Below are 23,750 nucleotides of genomic sequence, written 5' to 3'. Positions count from 1 at the left end.
AGTGTATGGATTGACTGTACGGAATATTTTAAAAGCAGTTCAGAGCAGGAAGTAGAGCAGGATTTGCCTTCCTCCCTGTTGAAGCTGGTCTGAAGAGGATAAGGAGCCGAGCACAGTGCACTCCATCCCCCGCCCTGGTTGCACATTGACTTCCCACTCCTGCCACCTTTGCCATTGATTGTTGCCACATTCCCAGCCTGGCATTCTTCCTTTTCGGGCTTTTTTTCTTTGGGGATTATTCACACTGACAGTTTATTTCTGGACTATTCTCTACACTAATAGTGCTTTTCTCTAGACCAAGATATAACTTTATTCGATAAATACTTATTATTAAAGGAAACATCCTTAATGTTATAAACATTATTATTCCTGTTAATTTTAAATTAAAATGAATAACATAGTGGTGATAATTAATCAATTAATCCAACTTTGATAGTTAACTAATATCAAGGTAAAAGGCAAATCAGAAGACATCTGTGTGATTCACCAAGTTTGTTAATCACGTTACACAGGAAAATCAGGACCTCTGCAAACTGCATGGTTCCCAGTAGCTGCAGCGTCCCACAGATCTTTCTCACCAGGACATGGCACTTTAGGGTAAGTAGGAAGTATCTGCAGTGCTGTCGTGTGGAATCCCCAAGAACAGTGAGATTTTAGCTGGCCCCTAAGAGCTGACGTTCTCAGGCAGAACTGAGTCCCTGTCCTGGACACACTCCCAAGCAGGTGGGAGAACTGGAGGCAGGTACACAGGTACACTGTGGACAGTGTTGAGCTCAGGTGTCTGGCTGGACCAGATGACAATTAATATTCTAGCTTTACAGTATTTATTTTTGCCCCAGTATCAGCACTGCACTGAGATCTGCTGCATTTTTAAGTAAAATCATTGATTTTTATATAGAATTTTAGGCACAGATAGACTCCCTTCACAAATAAATTCCTTCCAGCCATGAATTTAAATCTTGGCTCTGCCACTTACTCAATGAAGCAAATTACTTAAGCTCCTTCAAGACTCACATTATTGCTAAAGACTTAAAAAAAAGTTTGTGTAAAGTGCTTAGAACACACCAAATAAAACAATGCTTTCTATTTTCATTATTTTGGTTAAGGAAAATTATATATATATATATTTTTTAAAGATTTTATTTATTTATTTGAGAGAGAGAGAATGAGAGACAGAGAGCACGAGAGGGAGGAGGGTCAGAGGGAGAAGCAGACTCCCTGCTGAGCAGGGAGCCCGATGCGGGACTCGATCCCGGGACTCCAGGATCATGACCTGAGCCGAAGGCAGTCGCTTAACCAACTGAGTCACCCAGGCGCCCAAGGAAAATTATATTTTAAAAAGACATTACGGGGGCGCCTGGGTGGCTCAGTCGTTAAGTGTCTGCCTTCGGCTCAGATCATGGTCCCAGGGTCCTGGGATCGAGCCCCGCATCGGGCTCCCTGCTCGGCGGGGAGCCGGCTTCTCCCTCTCCCACTCCCCCTGCTTGTGTTCCCTCTCTCGCTGTGTCTCTCTCTGTCAAATAAATAAATAAAATCTTAAAAAAAATAAAGACATTATGTATTACAAATAAAGTGTTGGGGTTCGTTTCCTTTGAAAAAGAAAAACCAGAATAATCATTTAGTGAGCTGTGGAAACCCATCTATTTACTAAATATGATGAGTTTTCAGGCTTAAGTCTCTCAAAAATACTCTCACAAATAAATGATCACTGAAACTATTTAAGTTATTTCTAATTTCTTTCAGTGGCTTCTACCATTTGACTCCAAAACTTTGATAGGATTCTGAAAAATATTTATCCTCTAGAATTACAAAATACTATTCTTTACATGTTTAAATATACTACAAGACAATAAATCCACTTCCTAGTATTTACCTGTCCGACCAAGCCCTGCATGACAATGGACAGCTACTTTTCCTTCTTGTAAGGCAAATGTCATCACCTTCACCATATCTAAGATGGTGGTGAGCGATGCTACACCATAATCCTTCCATCCAAAATTGTAGAAATAAACTGGACAATGAAAAAAAGAAAACAGGAAAAAACAATTGACATCGAGGAAAAGTACTTGCATAGCCATCTGAAGAAAGTAAGTGAATTCATGAAAAATGTAAAGCTGTAAGGCATACAGATTGAACTGGATGTGGAGGCCTAAAATAATAGGCTTTTTACAACCAGAAAGAATTAAGGTGAAACAGGATTGCAAATTAATAAAGTCCCCAACGTTGGCCCAAATTACTCAGCTACAGAGGGAAAGCACGGCATCTTGTTTAAGTATGGCAGTGTGTCTAAAGGACTCATAAATGGCACAAGGTGGGTACATACAGATTTTCCACCCAGTGGAGACAAAAAAAGCTAGACACACACTTCTTAATAACAAGTCCCCAAAGTGGCCAGGGTTGGTCCTTTCCAGTCTGGTCCTGAATGGCATGTGTTCAGTGGACTCCATCCCTAGGCTCCCAAGACTGGGGCTTCTGGGGCTGTCACATAAAGACTCCCTGCGTCCTACCCAGAGGCAGAGTTGGGCAGCAGTAAGGGCATGAGTGAGTGTCCCAGGTTCCAGTCCTGCTGCCATGTGTACACTGTGTGACCCGGGCGAATGGGGGCTCACGAAGCCTGCAGGGCCTGAGGGAGGCAGAAACAAGGACTACGGGATGCGCAGAGCAGCAGGGCCAGTGTCCATGGTAACTAACGCGGGCATTGTTTCTATAGGGCTCCTCCCAAGATCCCTCTCACAGGACAAAAGGAATCCTGTACTTTCAGCAGCACCACCCGAGAAGAATGGCCACATTATCTAGAATCAGTCAGCTCATCTTCCCTGTAGGGAGCCCACCCCCTGCAGAAAGCGGTCATTCTATCACCCGGTGACAATGGGAGAGCTGGGCACCCAAGAGTCTGGGTGCTGTTCCTGGTAACTCATGGAGGGGAGGTGGAAGGACTTACTGCCAGCCTCCATGAAAGCTTCTGGAAGGTACGTGAAGCCACTTTCTTGTTCCAGAGGGTTCCCACAGCTGGCATGCTCACCAGGGCGCTGCAGGTTGATGACTGTTTTTATGCCATGGCTGATAGGAGAAAAGAAAAAAGTTATATTGAGAGCAAGTGTTTAAAAAAAATCAAGCATTTTTGGCATTAATAAACATTATTAATCACTCTCAAAAAACCTCAATTTCCTAGTCAAAATAAGCTGTCCACTGCCTATTGTTTGACTATTTGACGTCAAAAGCAATGGATGAGAACACGCGAATTGGCTTAGCAAGTGTGTCAACAACGTGGCATTTACCTCTGGAACTGCTCGATGAGGCGGTACTTCTCGAGGAGCTCAGTGGACGGGCGAGCCATGGCTAGGATATTCTCAGTGACCCTAGGATGGGAGGGGCGGCTGGTGAGAATACACGCGACTTGGAACGTTCCAGCTCTAAGAACTAAGAGAACGAGATATCAAGCCCCTACTTTCCTATGATTTTAACAAATCTAGAACAATTTTCTTATACAAATTCTGGCTTCAATTTTGCATCATGATGAGGGCTCTAAGAAACCCTGAATCCCTGGAAAAAATTCCAGGATGTAAAGTATTGGTGGACTCCGGCAGTGTGGTTTCCAGGGGACGTTGTGGAGGAACCTTGTTGAGCAGCAAAGCTAATTCTGCCCCTCAGTTACCTATTATGGTAAATAGGGATAACGCCTGCCTCGCAGGGCTGGCATGAGAATTCAACACAACGTGGGTGTAAAGTCTTCAGCACAAATCCTGGCATGTGGTTAGGAATAAATGCTGAGTTATTGTAATTCAGCAAAACATATGGGCTTTGGAGTCAGTTGGGCCGGTTTCAAATGCTGGCTTTTCTACTTCTAGCTGGGTAGTAGATTACTTAGTCTCTCTGGACCTCAATTCCTTCATCGATAGAATGACATTAACCACGCCTACTTTCAGGAGCTTTATGAAGATGACATAATAATTTGACAGTGTGTAGCACAATGCTGGCCTGAGAACAAATGTACAGAGGCCCCGGAACAGACAGCTGCCCCTCCTCAGGGCTCTGGTGAAAGATACGTCAGGCCGTCTATCGGGAGCTATGGGTCACATGAGCCTGACGAGTAACAGAGACATCAGCTGAGCAGAGCACAGTCCAGAAAGATACCATGCCTCCCTGCTGGGGCAAGCCCTGAAAACTGACTGGGGCCTCCCCCGCCAAATTCAGTAGTACTTAGTATAAGACGAGGAGAGAAGTACCATGAAAGCATGACAGGTGAAAAAGACTCAGATGTCTGGTCAAAAATAAACCGAAAATATTAATGTGATCTCAAGCTGCATTATTGGAAATTTATGGTCCGAGCACACCTCAGGCCTAGTGCTTGCTTTCCCACAACACTCTTCAGACTAGAATTATGATCTGTGGGGATCGGCACTGACAACGGACCCCAACTCTATCACTACACACATGCCAGCAAATTTAAAGAAGCCCAGGCTGCAAGTTAGGTGGGCCGGTTGACAAAAGTCTAATTTGGAAATGGATTCTTGCTGCAGGAAATGATTCACCACTAGAGTTCTTTAAACCGTGAATTCCTCTTCGTGGGCTTCAGAGGTGATTTGGCAGGGCACCTGGGTGGCTCAGTAGGTTAAGCAGCTGCCTTCGGCTCAGGTCATGATCCTGGAGTCCCGGGATCGAGCCCCACGTCAGGCTCCCTGCTCAGCGGGGAGTCTGCTTCTCCTCTCTCTGCTCCCCCCCAACCCGCCGCTCATGCTCTAATAAATAAATAAAAAGTCTTTAAAAAACAAATGAACAAAACAAACAAAGGTGATTTGGCTTGATTGTCAGAATTCATCAGAGACATCACTACATCCAAAGAGGTACACTTGGGCGCCTGGGTGGCTCAGTCGGTTGAGCGACTGCCTTCGGCTCAGGTCATGATCCTGGAGTCCTGGGGTCGAGTCCCGCATCGGGCTCCCTGCTCAGCGGGGAGTCTGCTTCTCCCTCTGACCCTCTTCCCTCTCGTGCAATCTCTCATTCTCTCTCTCTCAAATAAATAAATAAAAAATCTTAAAAAAAAAAAACCCAAAAGAGGTACACTTGACAGTTTACCGTTAATAACAAGAAGCAGAAGGATTCACTGCAGAATGAATCACATCCGCTCACCATAAACCATGCACCCGTCTCACCCTGCCTGCTGAGCCAACAATGTGCACCACTCTCTACTGAGGCACACAGGCAGTGTATTTGCGGGAAGTGTACCCTTTCATCCAGAAGACGGGAACAAAAAGAAATGAGGCTAACACGTACCTGTGTGAAACTGACAGACCACATATGTACCTCCTGCCTTCTCAAATTTATAGCTGAACACATTATTTCTGGCAACTTCCAATACTTAAGAGCTATCTCGTTACCATTTCTTTAAGATCTACGTACATCATTTCACTTAATTAAAAAACCCCTGTGGGTTGGTTTTATTATTTCCATTTTACAGAAGAGGTTCAGAATACCCACGTGAGGCGGCCAAGATCACACAGCTCATCAAGTCACAAGGCCAGGGTGGGGGTGGGGTCCTCCGCCTTCACACCCCCATATGCTCCCTCCTCCACAGCCACTGGCTGCTGCAGACTCACTTACCACGATGAGTACACCCCCTTAATGGCTTGCTCCTGCTCGCTCCAGCGGGCCGGGTTTTCATACTTGCAAGCTCTGCCACCACACGCCATGGAGCAGGCCATGTGTCCAGGAATCACATGCCGTAAACGCTCTCCGACTTTTGTGTACTTTGGTGTTGGACGTCCTGAATTTCCTAGAACATACAAGGAAGAGAGGATTCAAAATTCTACTCTCCAAATGCAACAGTAACATGAGAAACAGCTTCTATGTTATCTCAGGATTGTAGATGACGAGCCGGGGCTACATTCCCTTCATTTTGTCAGAAATAAAACGGTTTCCTTTTCATCTGAGTGCATGATCTCTTAATATAGAAAAGGCTTTCACACACAATAATCTCCACATGTCATATTGGTAATGAAGAGGAAGAAACCATAAAAGCAGATTTTTTACAAGAAAATGAATTTTTTCAAAAACTACATTTTTAATGCAAAAGCACAAAACATTCAATCACTTTATCCCCTATTACATGTCCACTGAAGCTCTCAGCATAACAGACAGTGAAAGTACAATGTAGAATTAATTGTCAACGGTCTGAATTTAAACTCAAAGCTATGGCAATCTTCAAGAAGGAAAAGAGCTTTACTTTTTCTCTGGAGGCTAGTTGGGTTTCTTTCGGCACAGCTGACGGAGGCCACTGCCACCATCACCTGGAGAGAGGACGAGGAGAGTGTCTGGGCGGCCGAGCCGCGCCGGCCGTGCTGCAGGATAGGGTCCGAGGATGAGTGCCGGCGGCCCTGGAAGAAGGAGCTGAGGAAGGGCAGGGCTGAGCACCGCCGGGGCAGGTCCTGCATGGCTGGGCTCCCAGTAGGAAAGAGCTGCAGGCGAGAGGGGATGGCAGCGCCAGCCTGCTCCGTGGTGAAGTTATGCTGAGCCGCCAGCATCACTCTGCGAGATCTGACAGCTATTCGGGATAGGCTGACTTGTTTCCATAGTGACGAACAAAGAAACTACTGATTCCCACTCAGAGCTGTACAGGCAAAATCCCACATGAATGGACTGCATTTTGGACAGACTGTTCAAATAGAGGGAAGAACATGTATTTTAAATAGATTACACTAAATTGCAACTACTCTATTTTGTTTCTCATACACAGTTGAAAGATCTGCCAGCTCAAAGGATTACATCTAACACACTGTAATGAATTTAGAAAAATGTGTTTATGGCACAGACCCTGCCGTATACACATGTTGAAAGGTTTAAATTCTGCTATTCCTTTCATAAGTATTCTCTGAACAGTCTGAAAAAACTTCTCTTTCTACTCCTCCCTGGCACAGGGTGGACAAGAAGTTAACTGTAATGAAGTCAAATGTGAAGCATACCTCGTAACATTACTAAAACACCATTCAGTTCTTCAAAACCAAAAAGTCCCCTGTAATTTTCCTGATAGAACTTATTTTAAAAAAATACTTGAACAGAGCACATAAAGACGTCTGTAGGGTTGATTTAATCAGAAGACACAGACTACCATACTTTTACTTTCAGAATGTGAAAACACAGATCCTGGCCATGCCTTTATCAGGTCGTTAAGTGGCCATGCCTCTCAAACACTCAAAGATGCAATTCTGTGCCTTTTGTCACTGACTGCCGGGGGGGGGGGGGGGGGGGGGGACGAAGCTTTAGGAATGTCTTAGTGGAGGCATGTGGAAAAAATTCACTAAGTATCACATTCTTCTCAGGAACTGGATGAGGAGGTGGCTGCAACTTGAGGATAAAGACACAAAGAACACAGAAAATCTAACACTGATGTCCGCCTCCTCCCTCCTGAACGTCAGACTCGCCCCACCCCGTCACTCTGGGTCTCCAGGTCTCTCTCTGTCTCTCCAAATGGTGTTTCAGCCACATGCAGACAGAAACAACCTCCTGCCACAGATACGGCTCTTTTTGTTGGTTCTGTTTTAATCATCAGTAATGCTGTAAGCACTTGCCTTTTAAAATGCAACCGCAACTCCCCAACTGAACAGATTTTGTCAAATAACACAGAGACAGAGAAACTCAATCTGGTGCCCAAATTCCTACCTGAGTGCCGTGCCATGTCCTTGTTCACATACAGTGATGGAAAATAATTTTTTTTTTAATGTAACCAATCCAAAAAGCAAAGCTCCCACAGAACTTTACAGGAGAGAAAGGAGTACAAGAGGCCGCACCAAGGGTGAGCAGATGCCTGGCAGCCGACGGCCCTGAGTACTCAAACTCAGGGGTCCACGTCTGCTATGTGCAGCAGGGGTTCTGAGCAAAATGCCCAAATCGTGGCCAAATCCATCTTTGAAAGCCAGTTTTTACTTATGCCAAGTGGTTTTCCAATAGGGAAGCGTGCCTTCAGTCCCACCCCTAAGGCTACACTGGCCTCTCTTCCTGCCTCTGTCTGCAGATGTGTGGACCTTCTGTGAACAAACCTTCCTGCTTTTCTTTTTTTTTTTTAAGATTTTATTTATTTATTTGACAGAAAGAGAGAGACAGCAAGAGAGGGAACACAAGCAGGGGGAGTGGGAGAGGGAGAAGCAGGCCTCCCGCTGAGCAGGGAGCCCGATGCGGGGCTCGATCCCAGGACCCTGGGACCATGACCTGAGCCGAAGGCAGACGCTGAACGACTGAGCCACCCAGGCGCCCCATCTTCCTGCTTTTCTAAGCAGATGGCCACACCTTCCCGTTTGCTCCGTGTCTCACGAGGGTCCTCACGCATAAGCGGGTGCACCATAACTTATGTCCTCATTCCCTTGCTGTTGGACATTTAGGCCATAACCCATGATCTTATTTAAAAATGAGACATTAAACATCTCAGGACCCAATCCTTTTAATATCCACATTTCTCCTTCAGCAAACTCCTAGGGATGAGATGGATGGTGAGCAGAATTTTCAAAGCTCATATTTTCATATAGGTGAGTCTTTACATGTTTCAACAACTACGTATGAAGACGCTGAAAGAGGTAATATTTTTTAAAACTCAACACAGGTTTTATCTGAGGTCAGAGAGAAATATAGCATTAAAATAAAATTGAGAAAAGCCATCTCTGAGAAGCTTTGTTTCAACCTCCCTGACCTCAGAAATCTCACATCTCCTTAATTTGTGGCCTTCGAAAACCATGTTTTTGTTCACAGAATGTTGCCAGAAAACAATCGTGAAAAAACTTTAAAGAGATTATTTTCAAATTCTTGGAATAAAAGATAGTATACTTGTACCAAACTGGTCTCTCTTTCTGTATTCATAAGAAAGCATATTTGTAGAACCTAAAAATCCATTAAAAAATTTAAGTTGGGATGAGTTACAGATTGCTAATGATGAGTTGTTCAGATTCTTATAAGTAACATTTTTTAAAAAAGATTTTATCTATTTATTTGACAGAGAGAGACACAGCGAGAGAGGGAACACAAGCAGGGGGAGTGGGAGAGGGAGAAGCAGGCTTCCCGCGGAGCAGGGAGCCCGATGCGGGGCTCGATCCCAGGACCCTGGGATCATGACCTGAGCCAAAGGCAGACGCTTAACCATCTGAGCCACCCAGGCGCTCCTAATAACATTTTAATATATAAATTACCAGCAGGAAAAAAATAGATGCCTTCTCGTTAGATAAACAGGAGCCACGATACTATTTTAACTCCTATTTCATGCGATATTCTGATATATAAAATGGAGTGTTTCAGAGAGTAATTTTGTGAAGGGCCATGCTTTCGCAGACACTTAAAAGGTAGAGTGTTTTTTCAGGAGGCCCCAGAAAGAACATTATTATCATAAGCTCCTTGTCCCTCCACAGTTATAATTTATTTGCAGGTCACAAGAATCCACACTACTGCTGTTTTCCCACTTGCCTGCTAGTAACTCACCTGTTTTTCACTCCTCTGACAACATATTCTTCTAAACACATAAGAAGACAAATGTCAGTTTTCTACATCCCATGAACATAAACTCATGGGTGCACGACCTTGCTACTGTTCTTACCCTTCTCACTTCCGAATATACCGTCTCTAAAAAGAAACCAGGCTCCGAAAAAAAAGCAGGAAAATAATACAAAGGATAATCCCCGTGACCAATCCTATACGCCCCAAGCTGCTGTCATCACCAACACACAAAGGGCCCTTTGAAGCACAAAGAACCAGGGTGCTGTGCTCTGGTCTCTATACTTCGTGGCCACTGGCCTGATTGCAGGTAGGCAATCGGACCTTCCCCAATTCAAAATAATATTTAAGGAACCAAGGGATTCCCTGGTCACTGCAAGGGTGAGACTGTCTACCCCTGTGTTAAGCGCAGCAAGCAACAAAGAAACCCGCTGAGAGGCACCCGACCTCACGGTCCTTTTAATTCCCACACGCGGGACCCCAAGCACTGGTCATTTCCACTTAGACTCAAGATTTCAGAAAGGGCTGAGGACCTCCTATTTGAACAAACTCACATGACAATGGGCCTGAGTGCGCAGTGGGAGCTGGAGGTCCACCTGGCCTCAGCCCTAAGTCACCAGAGGAATCACTTCCAGGAACAGCTTCTGCTTGCCACTGTTTGGGTCAGGAGTTCACTTCATGCAAGGCCACCAACCACTCAGCTGCTGGATGGCTCAACACGCTAGTCAGAAGCCCCTGCTCTGTAAACACTGGCTCTACTCCTTTCCTCCGAAAATTAAAACAAAGCATCTCTTTGACTTTTCAAGATCTTCAAATATCTGAAGGCAGAACTTCTCCAAAACTTCCCCTCCTTGGGCTATAGCTTCTTAATTGTCCAAGTATTCCTGCACACGTCATTTTCTCCACACCCCTCACCACAGTCCCCTGCTTCGGAGGGTCCTTGGTCCCCCTTCCCAGAAAAACCTCTGAAGAGCTGACGGCAGTGGCCATCTGCACGTTGCCTGCCTCAGTGCCGACCCGTGTCGCTCTGGTCTCTGCCTCCATCACCCACCCACAACTGCTCTAAGGTATATCCGATGGCTTCCGTATAGTTTACGTCTTGGTGGACTGCTCAGCAGCAGGCAACACGGTTAAACAATTTGGTTTAATTTTAAAAAATTTTTGGAGAAGACTTTATCTTTTATTTTGAAGCAATCTCAAACTTACAGAAAAATATAATAAAGTATTTTTTCTTGAACCACCTGAGAATAAGCTGCAGACATGCTATTCTATTACTTCAAATAATTTAGCGTGTATTTCCCATAAACAAAGACATCCTCTAGATTCCCCCAAATCTGCAGATTACAACTGATACATGACTAGTTGCTTCTGTCCCTCAGACCTCGCTCAAGCTTCCCTGATGATCTCAGTGATCCTAACGGCAAATCACGCCACACCATGTCAGAACCACATGCAGCGGCTGCCCATTTCTCATTCACTCCAGAGCAAGCTCCTCCGTCTTCCCTCGACTTCTGAAGAGTGTAGGCCCATTATTTTGCAGAATGTATCTGTTTCCCCGTGATGAGACCCTCATGGCTGAAGAACGGCACTTAGGCAGGAAGTCTGGGTGCTGGGTGTGCTGCCGCCAGCAGGCCCTCTCAGCAGACAGTGAAGAACACATGCACCGTAGACATGCACACGCACATTCCACACGTTCAGGTCCACGTTTATCTCCATATGCACGCATATATATATTATTAACTGAAAACCAAGAGTTCACCCTATACACAAATTCCAAACCAACACACATTGTCCCCTCCACCTTTCTGTAATGGTGAGAACCCTGCTACCATCATCTTAAACCGGGACCCTCTATGTGACCAATCTCCCCTCACTGCTATTGCCCCCTCCTCGATGTGGATCTGCATCCCCCCCAATGTGGGCTCTAACACCCCAGCCAGTCTGATGTTGCCATGACCTGTGTGGACGCCCTGCCTGTGTTTGGATACTCCGCGTGGGGCCGCCGGCCATGCAGGAACCCTCTTAACCTCACCCGAGGCTCTGGCCCCGCTGAGTGCTCTCACACCCGAGTGTGGCCAGCCTCGCACACCTGTCATCCCGCACACCCGTCATGACTGCTGCCGCCCCTCACCCTGCCTGGTCTCCAGCACCACAGCTTCGCTCACCCTCTGGTGTGCGCACCTACTCTTCGTGGCCCTGCCAGTGGCTTGGGACTGACTTGTTCAGGAAGGGAAGGGAAAAGAAGAGGAAGAGAAAGCGCTTTCCTTTTTCCTTTTGTTAATTGTGGTAAAATATATATGACACAAAATAGGTCATTTTAGCCATTTTTAAGTGTACAGTACTACACTGGCATTAAGTACATCCCCACTGTCCATCTCTAGAACTTTTTCATCTTCCTAAACCCAAACTCTGTCCCCATTAAACACTAACTCCCCATCTCTCCCCCGACCCAGTGCCTGGCACCCACCCCTCTACTTTCTGTCCCTATGACTTTGACCGTTCTGGGTCCCTCACAGACGTGGACTCACGTAGTGTTTGTCCTGTGTCTGGCTGATCTCACTCAGCATAGTGTCCTCAAGGTCCATCCACGCTGTTGCAGGTGTCAGGCTTTCTCAGGCTGAATCATATGCACTGCACATACGTGCCACCTCTGTGGGTTGGTTCCCACTTTTGGCTATTGTGAATGCCGCTATGAATGTGGGGGCACAAACACTGGCTTGAGTCCCTGCTTTCTGTCCTATGGAACCGCTGGATCACGGAGTCATTCTTTTTTTATTTTTTTATTTTATTGTTTTAAGATTTTACTTATTTGTCAGCGAGGGCGGAGGAGAGAGCACACAAGCCAGGGGAGCGGCAGGCAGAGGGAGAAGCAGACTCCCCACCAAGCAAGGAGCCCGATGCGGGACTCGATCCCAGAACCCTGAGATCATGACCTGAGCCAAAACCAAGAATCAGAACCTTAACTGACTGCGCCCCCCAGGCATCCCCAGAGTATTTTTTTTTAATTTTTTGAGAAACTGCCATACTGTTTTCCACAGTGGCTGCACCATAATTTACACCAGCAGCAACGTACTTGGGCTCTAGTTTCTCCATCTACTCACCGACACTTGTTATTTCTGGTTTGTTTGATAACAGCCATCCGAATGGATATGCAGTGGTATTTCATTGTGGTTTTGATCTGCATTTCTATAATGGTTAAAATAAACTTCTCGTGTGCATATTGGACATCTGTGTGTCCTTTCAGAGAAACATCTACTCGAGTCACTTTCTCAATCAGGTTGTGTTTGCTCATTGAGTTTTAGGATTTTCTTCATATTCTGGAGACTAGTTCCTAATTAGATGGATATGTGATTTGCAAACAGTCCCTCCTATTCTGCAGACTGACTTTTCTTTCTACTGATGGCATCTTTTGATGCAGAAAAGTTTTAAATTTTGATGAAGTCTGAATTATCGATTTCTTTCCTTTGTTGCTTGTGCTTTTGCTGTCACAGTACTTGTCAGGGGCCAGACTCATGGGCAGAAGTGGGTCTGGCTATGAAAGGGCAACAGGAGGGATCCTTGTAGTGACAGTGCTGTCCTGTAGCCTTTTTTTTTTGAGAGAGAGAGAGAAGGAGAGAGGGAGAGTGCATGAGTGAGCAGGGGCAGAGGGAGAGGGAGAAAGAATGTAAGCAGGCTCAACACCCAGCTCAGAGACCGACGTGGGGCTCAATCCCACAATCCTGAGATCATGACCTGAGCCGAAACCAAGAATCAGATGCTTAACGGACTGTGCCCCCAGGTGCCCCCAGTGCTGTCCTGTATCTTCACTGTAACAATGTCGACATCCTGGCTGTGATACTGCACTACAGATTTGTAAGATGTTACTAGGGTGGAATCTGAGTGAAGGTTCTTTCTGTATTATGACTGACAATTGCATGTGACTGTACAATTACCTCAATATTTTAATTAAAAGTATATACCTAATCAAAATAAAAACAGCCACGAAGCAGGCCTAGGTGAGGGCCATGTAGCAGAGGTCAGGTGCAACACAAGGAAGGCAACTACAGGTGACCCTTGAACGATATGGGTGTGAACTGCATGTGTCCACCTCTCCACAGATGTCTTTGGGTCAATACAGGACTTCGTAAATGTATTTTCTCTTCCCTATGATTTCCTTAACATTTTTTATCTACTTTATTATAAAAATACAGTATGTAGCACACAAAATCTGTGTTAATCAATGGTTATCAGTAAGGTTCCCAGCCAGCTGGCAGCTGTTAGAGTTAAGTCCTTGGAGCGTCAGAAGTTATCTGTGGATTTTCATCTGTGATGCGGTCAGTGCCCCCACCCCCATGTGCTCCAGGGCCAGCTGCAGCAGAGTCTGCGGCACTCGGCCTGGCAGGGTACAGACTCCGTGTGGACGAGCTGAGGCGAGCGATGGCGGGGCTGGGAGACTGGTCATGAAAAGGAGGCTTGAGCAAACAAGGAAACTGGGGACAAGGAGAGCAAGGTTCCTCATTCTCGAAGGAGGGAATCATAACCATGATGACGGGAAAAGCTAGAATGATGGTGGTGAGGGATGACAGTGGGAAGTACCAACATGGACTCAGAGTTTTCACCAAACAGAAACAAATACACACGTAAAAGCAGGTAGAGATCTGCGCACACTTATTAACATACACTTCCTAGCTCTGTCTCCCAGGGAGCGTGGCAATTGCGACGTCGTCGCAGCAGTGAGCACATTTTGGTTTCTGGATACCATTCCCTACTGAAAGGACCAGAGCTCCTTGCAGAACTGGGTGACTTCAGGGCTGGGACAGGGAAAGGGCAGGGGAGATGGAAGACCTTGCTGGGCCAGGAAGCAGGCATGCAGGGACGTCCCTGCAGGGAGGGGTTCTTGCTGGCCAAGTGTGGGACGGCGGAGCATGAAAACAAATGACAGTTACTGACGCATTCCTGACTGAACACGAAACCACACTGCAATAGAGATACAACCGACACACAAGCAGGAGGAGAGAGTGCCGGCTGAGAAACACAGAAGCGATGATGGATTAGGAACCCTCCACTTCATCATCTACCATCATGACGGTTCATCCAGGCGGAGCCTCAGAGAGCTGAGCAAGCAGAGCTGGACGAAGGCTGGGGTGGGCACACTCTCCAACACCTCTCCACAAAATAGGAGCTATGGGGGAGAAAGCATGACTTAGAATGCACAAATCCCAGCAGACACCACTGTTCTGACGTGATCAAGCTTAACACCTCCAGGGACCTTCTGGGTCTCCTGACGGGATGCAGTGAGGAAAGAATAAAATCACTCCTGGGATGTTCCTGCCAAAGATGCGTGACCTTAACGTTACTACGACGTAACAGCAGACACACCCCAAGTGAGCAACGTGCTGCGACATACCTGGCCCGGAATTTTCATAAAGGTCAAGAGAGAACTAGCAGTGCCCAGTCACTGAGAGGAAAAAAACACAAGTGTCCTCTTGCTATTAAAGGATATTATTAGGACAGCTGACAAAACGTGGATGAGGGTCTCTGGGTGAATAGTATATGGGAATTTTTTTATGCTTTTCTGTGAGTTTGAAATTATTTCAAAACAAAAGAACTAACATCACAAGAGAGACAACCAGACATCTGATGGAAGAATACAGCACTATCCATCAAATATGGTTGTAAATAAAAAAAAACTTGATTAGGCTCTATGACCCTCTTCCAGTTCAGTTTATAGGAAACATGTGAATATAATCAGCAAAATACAGATTGTGGCAAACTCTATACGGCAAAAAAAATCTGGTTTCTTTAACAAATAAATTGGAGGAAAAAGAGGGAGAAATCCACATGCAAAAGAGATCTAAGATACATACCGACCAATTTTAAAATATTGACCTCTGTTGGGGCCCGATGCAAACAAAAATATATACATCTATGAGACAGAAATTTGAGCAATGTTTAGATATTGATGATATTGAGCAACTGTTAAATTTTTTTAGTTACGATAATGGTGATATGGTTAAGGAATGAAATGAAGTAATACGGAAGTAGGGGAAAAAGGGGGAGGGAGTGAGCTGAAACTCTTAAAGCTGGGAGATGGCACCTGATGGGGAAGGGGGCCTCTGTGGCGGGGTGGCACCTCTGCAGGGATGGCACCCATATGTGGGGGTGGTACCTCCAAAGAGAACAGTACCTCCGCATACAGTATCCTATATACTTTTATGAATGTTTGAAATTCCACCTCCCCTCAATTTTTTTCAAAAAGTAGAACCAAGATTTAAATCTAGGTTTGTCTCATTCCAAAGATAGTTCTTGTTGAGTTTTCTACTTTCCTTTACAAATAACTTAAAAACTTTATTTATGTACCCCCTAATTTTCCCATGATTCATTAGCCACTAATAAAAAAATACTTCCCATCCCAATGTTAATCCAATAAAGTATAACTGACTACCTTTATAGGCGAGACTCACTCTAAAAAAGTTAGATGTAAAGTTTCTTATTTTTCCAGATTTTTCCTAATTAAATATTAGCTACATTTATACAATGGGGAAAATTTCAATGACAAAGATGGTTTTAGGAAAGGTAAAACAGGGCGCCTGAGTGGCTGAGTTGTTAAGCATTTGCCTTCGGCTCAGGTCGTGATCCCAGGGTCCGGGGATCGAGCCCCGCATCGGGCTCCCTGCTCAGCGGGAAGCCTGCTTCTCCCTCTCCCGCTCCCCCTGCTTGTGTTCCCTCTCTCGCTGTGTCTCTCTCTGTCAAATAAATAAATAAAATCTTAAAAAAAAAAAAAAGGTAAAGCAGTTCAGCAAGAGATCACATACAGCTAGCACAGCCCTCCCTGGGCATCTGGAAACGTGTCAGGCTTTCCAGGTGTCACTGCAGTCTGGGGACGTGACTGGATGATGGGGGTGGGGTGGTGCAGGGATGCTGTCTTCCGCATCCGGCGCTCTCCTGTACACTTAAGACTTGCCCGCCTCAGAAGCCAAGAGAACCCCTGGTGGGAAACCCCAGCTAAGAGGTGACATTTCGACAGAAGAAGCAAGAGGGGAAAAGGTTTGTCTGACTCTTACACTCGCTAGCTGGAGTCCCTTAGCAAAAAACACATCACTCTACAACGTGAGCAGCAAGTAGGCACCGTTGCTGCATTGGTTTTAGACAGCGCTTCCTTCTCAAACCAGGGAAGCTAACACACCGTGAGTCTGGCACACAGACGCTGTCCACAAATGGGGGGCAGCAGCAGTCCTGGTGCCCCCAGAGCCAGGCACGGCACAGATCTGTGAGGACCTGGAATTCGGGCGAGGTCTCAGGAGGGAGACGCTCCTTCTCCTGGTGAGAGACAGCACCCCCTGGTGGCGTGGTTGGATTCCTACAAGAGCACAAGGCACTGAAAGCCACCCTTCAGACCCTCACATCACGTAATCCCACTTCTGGGGACAGTCCTTCAAAGTTCCCTGTACAGGAACACGAAAGTGAACAGGGCAAACCTAAAAGAGGCAGTAGGAGAATCACGCAAAGGGCACTGCCAAGAAAAGTGACTCAACATCCGGCTCTCCGCTGGCAGCAGCAGCAGGACCTGTGGTGCCAACGTGGCAGGAAGTCGGGGTGTGCCCCGGCTCAGCACCTGCAGCAGGCAAAGGAGTGAGGACAAGTATGGCAGCAAGAGCCCCAGGCAGCACCTTTCCTGCCTGGGGCTGCCATGTGAAAGCTCGAGACCACGGGATGGGACAGAGGAGGGAAACAGACTGGGAGGCGCAGGGGTCCCATGCTTCTGGACATGCGTCTAAGTGTCACTCCCGAGGAAGGAGACAGGAAAGAAAGGAAAGTGTGACTCACAAGGAGGCGTTTGATGAGAGGAACAGATAATTTCAGTCTGAGAGGATAATGCAGGAGACAAACATTGTTTTCAACGTTCCTTCTCAAAAGACCCACTATTCAGGATGATGAAAAGCAATTTTAACAGGTCAAAACAGGGAGGCAGAAATAAACAAAAGCCATAAACAGCAGCTGCACTCGGGATCCCGGTATGAGGCCTCGAGCCTTCTGTCATGTCTACCCACATCATTTTATTAGATGCCACTTGGCACAAAGATGCAACAAGTATATCAAAGCACTCTTACCTTTCATGTTGGCAGCATATGCACTGTTATTCACCGAAGTGGAATACAGTTCCTCATTTTCAGGCAAGATTCCTGCAGGCATGGTAGTCTGCTGGGGACAAAAAAAGATTAGTTTTTGAGAGTCTGCCTATGTGATGTTCATTTATGTACACATACATACACACACAATGGAATATTATTCAGCCATTAAAAAGAATGAAATCTTGTGTGGGAAATAAGAAACAAAGAGCAAAGGAAAAGAGGGAGAGACAAACCAAGAAACGGACTCTTAACTATAGAGAACATGCTGACGGTACCAGAGGGGAGGTGGGCGAGGGATGGGGAAACAGGTGGGCACTTGTCATGATGAGCACCGGGTATTGTATGGAAGTGTTGAATCACTGTATTGTCACCTGAAACTAACATAACACTGTGTGTTAACTATACTAGAATTAAAATTTAAAACTTAATAGGGCGCCTGGGTGGCTCGGTCAGTTAAGCGCCTGCCTTCGGCTCAGGTCGTGATCCCTGGGTCCTGGGATGGAGCCCCGCATCGGGCTCCCTGCTCCGCGAGCAGTCCGCTTCTCCCTCTGCCTTTGCACCCCCCTCCCACCACTCATGCTCTCTCTCAAATAGATAAAAAAAAATTTATTTTAAGGATTTGATTTATTTATTTTGAGAGAGACACAGCGAGAGAGGGAACACAAGCAGGGGGAGAGGGACATCTTATGTATGTTTATGGTGTGTTCTGCCTAGCAAGCACTACTGTTTCATGTAGTCCAACCTGTAAGATTTTTCCTATAACTTTAACTTTTCTGCCACATTAAGAAAAGCTTCTCCAATATAACATGTAAATCCCAATTTAATAATAGATAATAGACAGATAAATCCTTTGTTGCAGGCTGAGAGTATTGCTAAAACATAATAGTTAATCTACAAAAGTAAAGATGGCCTATCTTGGGGGCACCTGGGTGGCTCAGTCCTTAAGCGTCTGCCTTCGGCTCAGGTCATGATCCGAGGGTCCTGGGATCGAGCCCCACATCGGGCTCCCTGCTCAGCGGGAAGCCTGCTTCTCCCTCTCCCTCTCCCCCTGCTTGTATTCCCTCTCTCGCTGCATCTATCAAATAAATAAACTATTTTTTTTTAAATGGCCCATCTTCAAAGAATATCATATGTATCCAAATGTGACAATAAAAGTCATCTTAAAAATAGTAAAACTCTCTTTCTTTGTAAATCATCTACTTTGTATGGCTTAAGTACTATATTTTTGTCAACTAACATGAATACATGCTTTTTATGAAAAGGCAATTCTTCTAACCTAGGAAAAACAGTGGAAAAATGGAAAGTTTTCTTTAATGGTCTAATTACCTGAGAGTTAATATATGCTTAGAGTTAAACTATGAATTTTCAAAGATCTGAGACAGCTAATAAACATCCGTTTGGGAAACACTATTTCCAGACCCGTCAAAGTCTGCGAGTTAAAACAGAAAATTGAAAGCATCAGTGCAGGCTCCTCCCCCTTCTCCTTGCAGGTGCTCATCACCGGCTCTGATCTAAACAGTCTAGCAGCCCCAGCGCTGCCGCCTGACAAAGCCAACAGCCCTCCTCTCAGCCCAAGCGCCAGTCCCCACTCCTGTTCCGCTTCACCTTCCAGCCTCCAGGGGACTCTGCAAGAGTGTTCTCTGGGTATTAACTCCGCATAAGAACATGGATGTGTAGTCCAACTGTATATAACTGACCAATTACAGACGGCTCAACTAGGCCAAGCTATATTGTATAGGCAGAAGTTCTGCGTTTAAACTTTGACTCTGTTCGCTACCAGCTATACGAACCAATTTTTGTATAGTTTCAATTTTCTCTTCTGTAAAATGAGGATTATATCTTTCTCAGCTTGTTGTGAGGATAAAGAACAGTTGTGTGTGTGTTTCTAGCACAATGTCTGGCATACAGGTATCCAATATATTACTGTTATTTTAATTTGCAAACCAGTATCATAGTGTTTTATAAGACTTTGTAAATATTCCCTTCCCTACCTAGAAAACAGTCCTGCCGGTAGTTAGTAATGGTTGACTTTCTCAAGAAGATTTATGAAACAGTAACTTCATTCACAACTGAATTCATTTCACGTGCCTGGTTGCAGAGTCAGGAGAAACAGGGTTTGAACAGTAATCCTGTCATTTCACTGTGCAATCATCTTATTTAATTTCATTTCCTGCTGCTAATGACAGATATTTTGCTCGCTCTATCCTACAATTTGCTTTCATCCCAAGATGTTCCTCAAAATGACTCAACATTTAGGATTAATCACAGGCTCACTAATTAGTACCCAATACTTAAAACTCAGAACAGCTATAGACGATCACTCATACTGTTCAGAAGAGTCATCAGAAAGTAAGAGTTTGACATAAAGAATGTTCTCCTTCATAAAAAAGCCATTTCACAGAGAGACAGGCTCTGTGGTGACCTGAGGCATTCTGAGGTCACTGCTTTCCTTCTATCTTCCAGACAAGAAGCTGGCACGTGCACTTTTGTGGAGAACAGGTGGGGGCGGTGTTAGACGGGCTGGCAGGAGAGAAGGGCAGCAGCACCCTTCCGGGGCATGCAGAGCACTTGTGCTCCACGGGCATCAGGGTCAAGATGTCTGAGCTGGGACATCTGGGGAGGAGTCAACCTGCGCTCCAGCTCCTGCTGCTGCAAGAGGCCCTCTGCCCACATTACAGACATGGGCCAAGAGCATTACTTCTACACAGGAATCGTGGTAGAAGAATTTGAGGTTGAAAAATTGAAGTTTGTATGGGCAAAAATAGAGATCTCCAAGTATGTGAGTGAACTTATGAAAGCTGCATACGTTTCTGTTCACAAATAATATATTAATAATAACTAAAACATATAAGCTTATTCCACGCCAGGCACTGTTCCAAGTCCCTTACTGTCTTAACTCATAATCCTCACCACACCACCATATGCTGAGTACTACTATTATTCTAATTTTAAAAACTGTATTTTTAGAGCAGTTTTAGGTTCATAGCAAAACTAACTGGAAGGTACAGAGAATTCCTCTGTACCCTTTGTCCCACCCCAACATGCACGGCCTCCCTCACTATCAACACCCCCACCCAATAGCACATTTGTTACAGCCGAGGAGCCCACATGGACACATCATCATCACCCTGAGTCCACAGTTTACCTTAGGGCTTCCTCTTGCTGGATACTCTGTGGATTTGGATAAATGAGTAAGGACATGGATCTGCCATTACAGGACCACACAAGAGAATTTTTGCTGCCCAGTCATCTCCTTCTCTGCCCCACCCCAACAACTCCTGATCTGTTCACTGTCTCCACAGATTTGCCTTTTCCAGAATGTCATAATTGGAATCACAGTATGTCACCTTTTCAGATTAGCGTCTTTCACTTAGTGATATGCATTTAAGGTTTCTACACATCTTCATGGCCTGGCAGTTCATTTCTTCTTAGTGCTGGATAATATTCCTTTATCTTGATGAATCACAGTTTATTTATTCAATCACCTGCTGAAAGACATTTGACTTGCTTCCAAGGCTTGGCAGTTATGAATGAAGCAGCTGTATGCATTCATGTGCAGGTATTTGTGTGCACATAGGTTTTTCTGCTCCTACAAGAACACCAAGGAGCACAACTGCTGGACCATATGGGAAAAACGTGTTTAGTTTCATCTATTATTCCCATTTTACAGATTAGAAAATGAAGGCAAAGAGAAGTCAAATAATTTGCCTACAGTCACACAGCTTTTAAATAGTGGAGCTGGGATCTGAACTCACAACTTTCACTCCAGAATTTGTGTTCTTCACCACCACGCATACAGCCTCTCAACAGGAAAGACTTCACACTGGATAAAAAAAAATTTCAATGTTACTGTATGCATTTTAACTCTGCTACACTGATAATTCCTTAGCTTGCAAGAAACTTTTCAGACCTATCCACAGCAAGATTTTCAATTTGCTTTGCTTTGTGCACACACTTTGCTAATCCTTTATCCAAATCTTAATTCACTGCTGTCCCAAAAACAAGTGTCAAGAACAAAGCTCCTTTACACATTTTGGCCTCCTCCCTCCTAACAGAAATGCAGCTGGTCTGACTGCACGATCATAAAATCCACACACATGTTGGACAGAGTTGTTGGCACTTCCCAGCTCTGTGATCTTAAGCACATTTACTAACATCTCTGGGCTCACATCTGCCCTGCACTCACTGCAAAGATGACCTGCAAGCCTATATACAGACTAATTCTGTGCCTGATCCATAATTCAGTCTGTCCTCAACAGAGCAGCCAGAATGACCTTGTTAACTTCAGCCAGGTCACGCTCCCCCTCTCTTCACAACCCATCTAGCCACCCTGTTTACAATTTAAACCGGCTCCCCTTCCCTGTTTCATTGTTCTCCTCCGGACTTTTGAAGAAAACACACCTAACATGGTACATAATTTATTGCCTTATCCCTTTCATTGTCTGCCTTCCCCTGCCAGAATGTCAGCTCCATGAAGGCATAGAGTTTTGTCTGCTTTGTCAACTATTGTATAGAAGAGGGCCCGGCACAGAGTAGGTCCTCAGTAAAGATTTATTGAATGAATACATAAATTACTGTTCAGTCAAAGGCAGCTGCCACCACCACCACCGTTTAATCTCACTGAACCTCAGCCTTTTCATCTGCAAAGGGGAAACAGTAATCGTGCCTTCCCTACGTCAAGGTTATTGCTGAGACCGTGGAAGTGCCGCGACAGCACCACCATGCAAAGGCGAGGAGTGGCGTTTTCCTTACCTTAGTTTTCCTGATCACATTTGTATCTCCAACTTCTTGCGGGTCTTCAACCTGACAGATTTGTGTTCCTTCTAATCCTTGAGGGGTGGGTCTGTTTAATTTCAACCCTTAGTCCAAATCTTCTCTGCTTTAGAATGTCTTCCCTAACACCAATCATACATTTTCTCACATGCCCTTACCATGTGGGACTGACTGAAGATTTACCTAGTGGCTCGGATGCTTTAAAACATGGCTTCCTGATACCACACTAGTATTTTGTCCTTAAGGAATTAAAGCACTCTTTATGATTCCACATGTAATAAAATAAACAAACAAAAAACCCAAATTCTTTTTTCTTTTTTTAAATTTCTTTTTTTTTAAGATTTTATTTATTTATTTGAGAAACAGGATGAGCAAGAGCACACAACCAGGGGCAAAGGGAGAGGAAGGAGAAGCCAACTCCCCTCCTGAGCAGGGAGTCCGACGTAGGGCTTGACCCCAGGACCCTGGGATCATGACCTAAGTCGAAGGCAGATGCTTAACTGACTGAGCCACCCAGGCGCCCCCACCTCACAAATTTCTTTTAAATGGAAACCTCCTTCCTTCTGAATCTGTATCTCAAAAAAAAATGACAAAACTGGATAAAATTCTTTTTCTCCTCAAATCACCCCTGGGGGCAGGCAGGCAACATTTTGAAAATGCTTTTTCTTTCTTGAGACCCCTCTAGCCTTTCTCGCAAGCTAGGTCCTCAAGGAAAGGACGAAGGGCTGCCTTGGAGAGACTGGTGTCTGACAGTTTGCTATGAACTTCACCCACTTCTGTGACCCCACACCTTAAATGCACCTCAGGGAAGGCCCCTGGGCTCTCAGAAGACTCATCACAGATCAGGGAAAAACAACACCACAGCAGGATCCTCTTTTTCATCATTTAAAGAAATGCTGTTTGGTTCAGATTCCTCAGAAAACACATTATGATGGCACAAATAGGGAAAATGTTAACAACAGGTGGAGCAGATTTTTGCAAGCAAGGTTTCCATCGTCCCTAGCCTTTTCCCACAGCCACACGAGGCTCATTCCTACAGGTTTGAACCCACCTCACATCACTGTCACACCACAGATACTTCAAACTCATCAAGACGTCAACAGTTACTGATTCAACACCCGTCAGAGGGGTTTTCTTAAAAACCCAGACTGCTGGGCCCTACCCACAGAATTTCCACTCAGTAGGTCTGGGTGGGGCTGAGAATCTGCATTTCCACCTGGTTTCCAGTGATGCTTTGAGAACTACTGCATTAGGTAAGCCATTTGCATTTACCTAACAGCAGGTATTCACAGAGGTTACTGTGAAAGTGTGTCTCCTGGGGTCTATTTAGCTGTCAAATAATAAAACCTTCCTTTTACAATTCTTCAATCTTCACAAAATCCTGGAATGCTTTAAGAA

General features: G+C 45.1%; 1 protein-coding gene across 1 annotated transcript in view; it reads right to left on the bottom strand.

Annotated features, from left to right (window-relative positions):
- Positions 1-23,750, bottom strand: part of PTPDC1 (protein tyrosine phosphatase domain containing 1) — a gene marked incomplete in the record, with an annotated part of 669,594 nt that overhangs the window by 10,425 nt on the left and 635,419 nt on the right. Inside the window, 5 exon segments of the mRNA XM_088018957.1 lie at positions 1,874-2,011; positions 2,942-3,060; positions 3,279-3,359; positions 5,602-5,773; positions 17,559-17,646. Coding sequence (XP_087875083.1) covers positions 1,874-2,011; positions 2,942-3,060; positions 3,279-3,359; positions 5,602-5,773; positions 17,559-17,640 — 592 coding nt within the window.

This window comes from Eumetopias jubatus, unplaced genomic scaffold, assembly GCF_037043125.1.
Source record: "Eumetopias jubatus isolate StellerSeaLion01/CBP00866 unplaced genomic scaffold, mEumJub1_p1.0 scaffold_15, whole genome shotgun sequence".
NCBI classification, from domain to species: Eukaryota; Metazoa; Chordata; class Mammalia; order Carnivora; family Otariidae; genus Eumetopias; species Eumetopias jubatus.
Note: the sequence above shows the minus strand (reverse complement) of the source record. Positions and strands in the feature narration are given on the sequence as shown.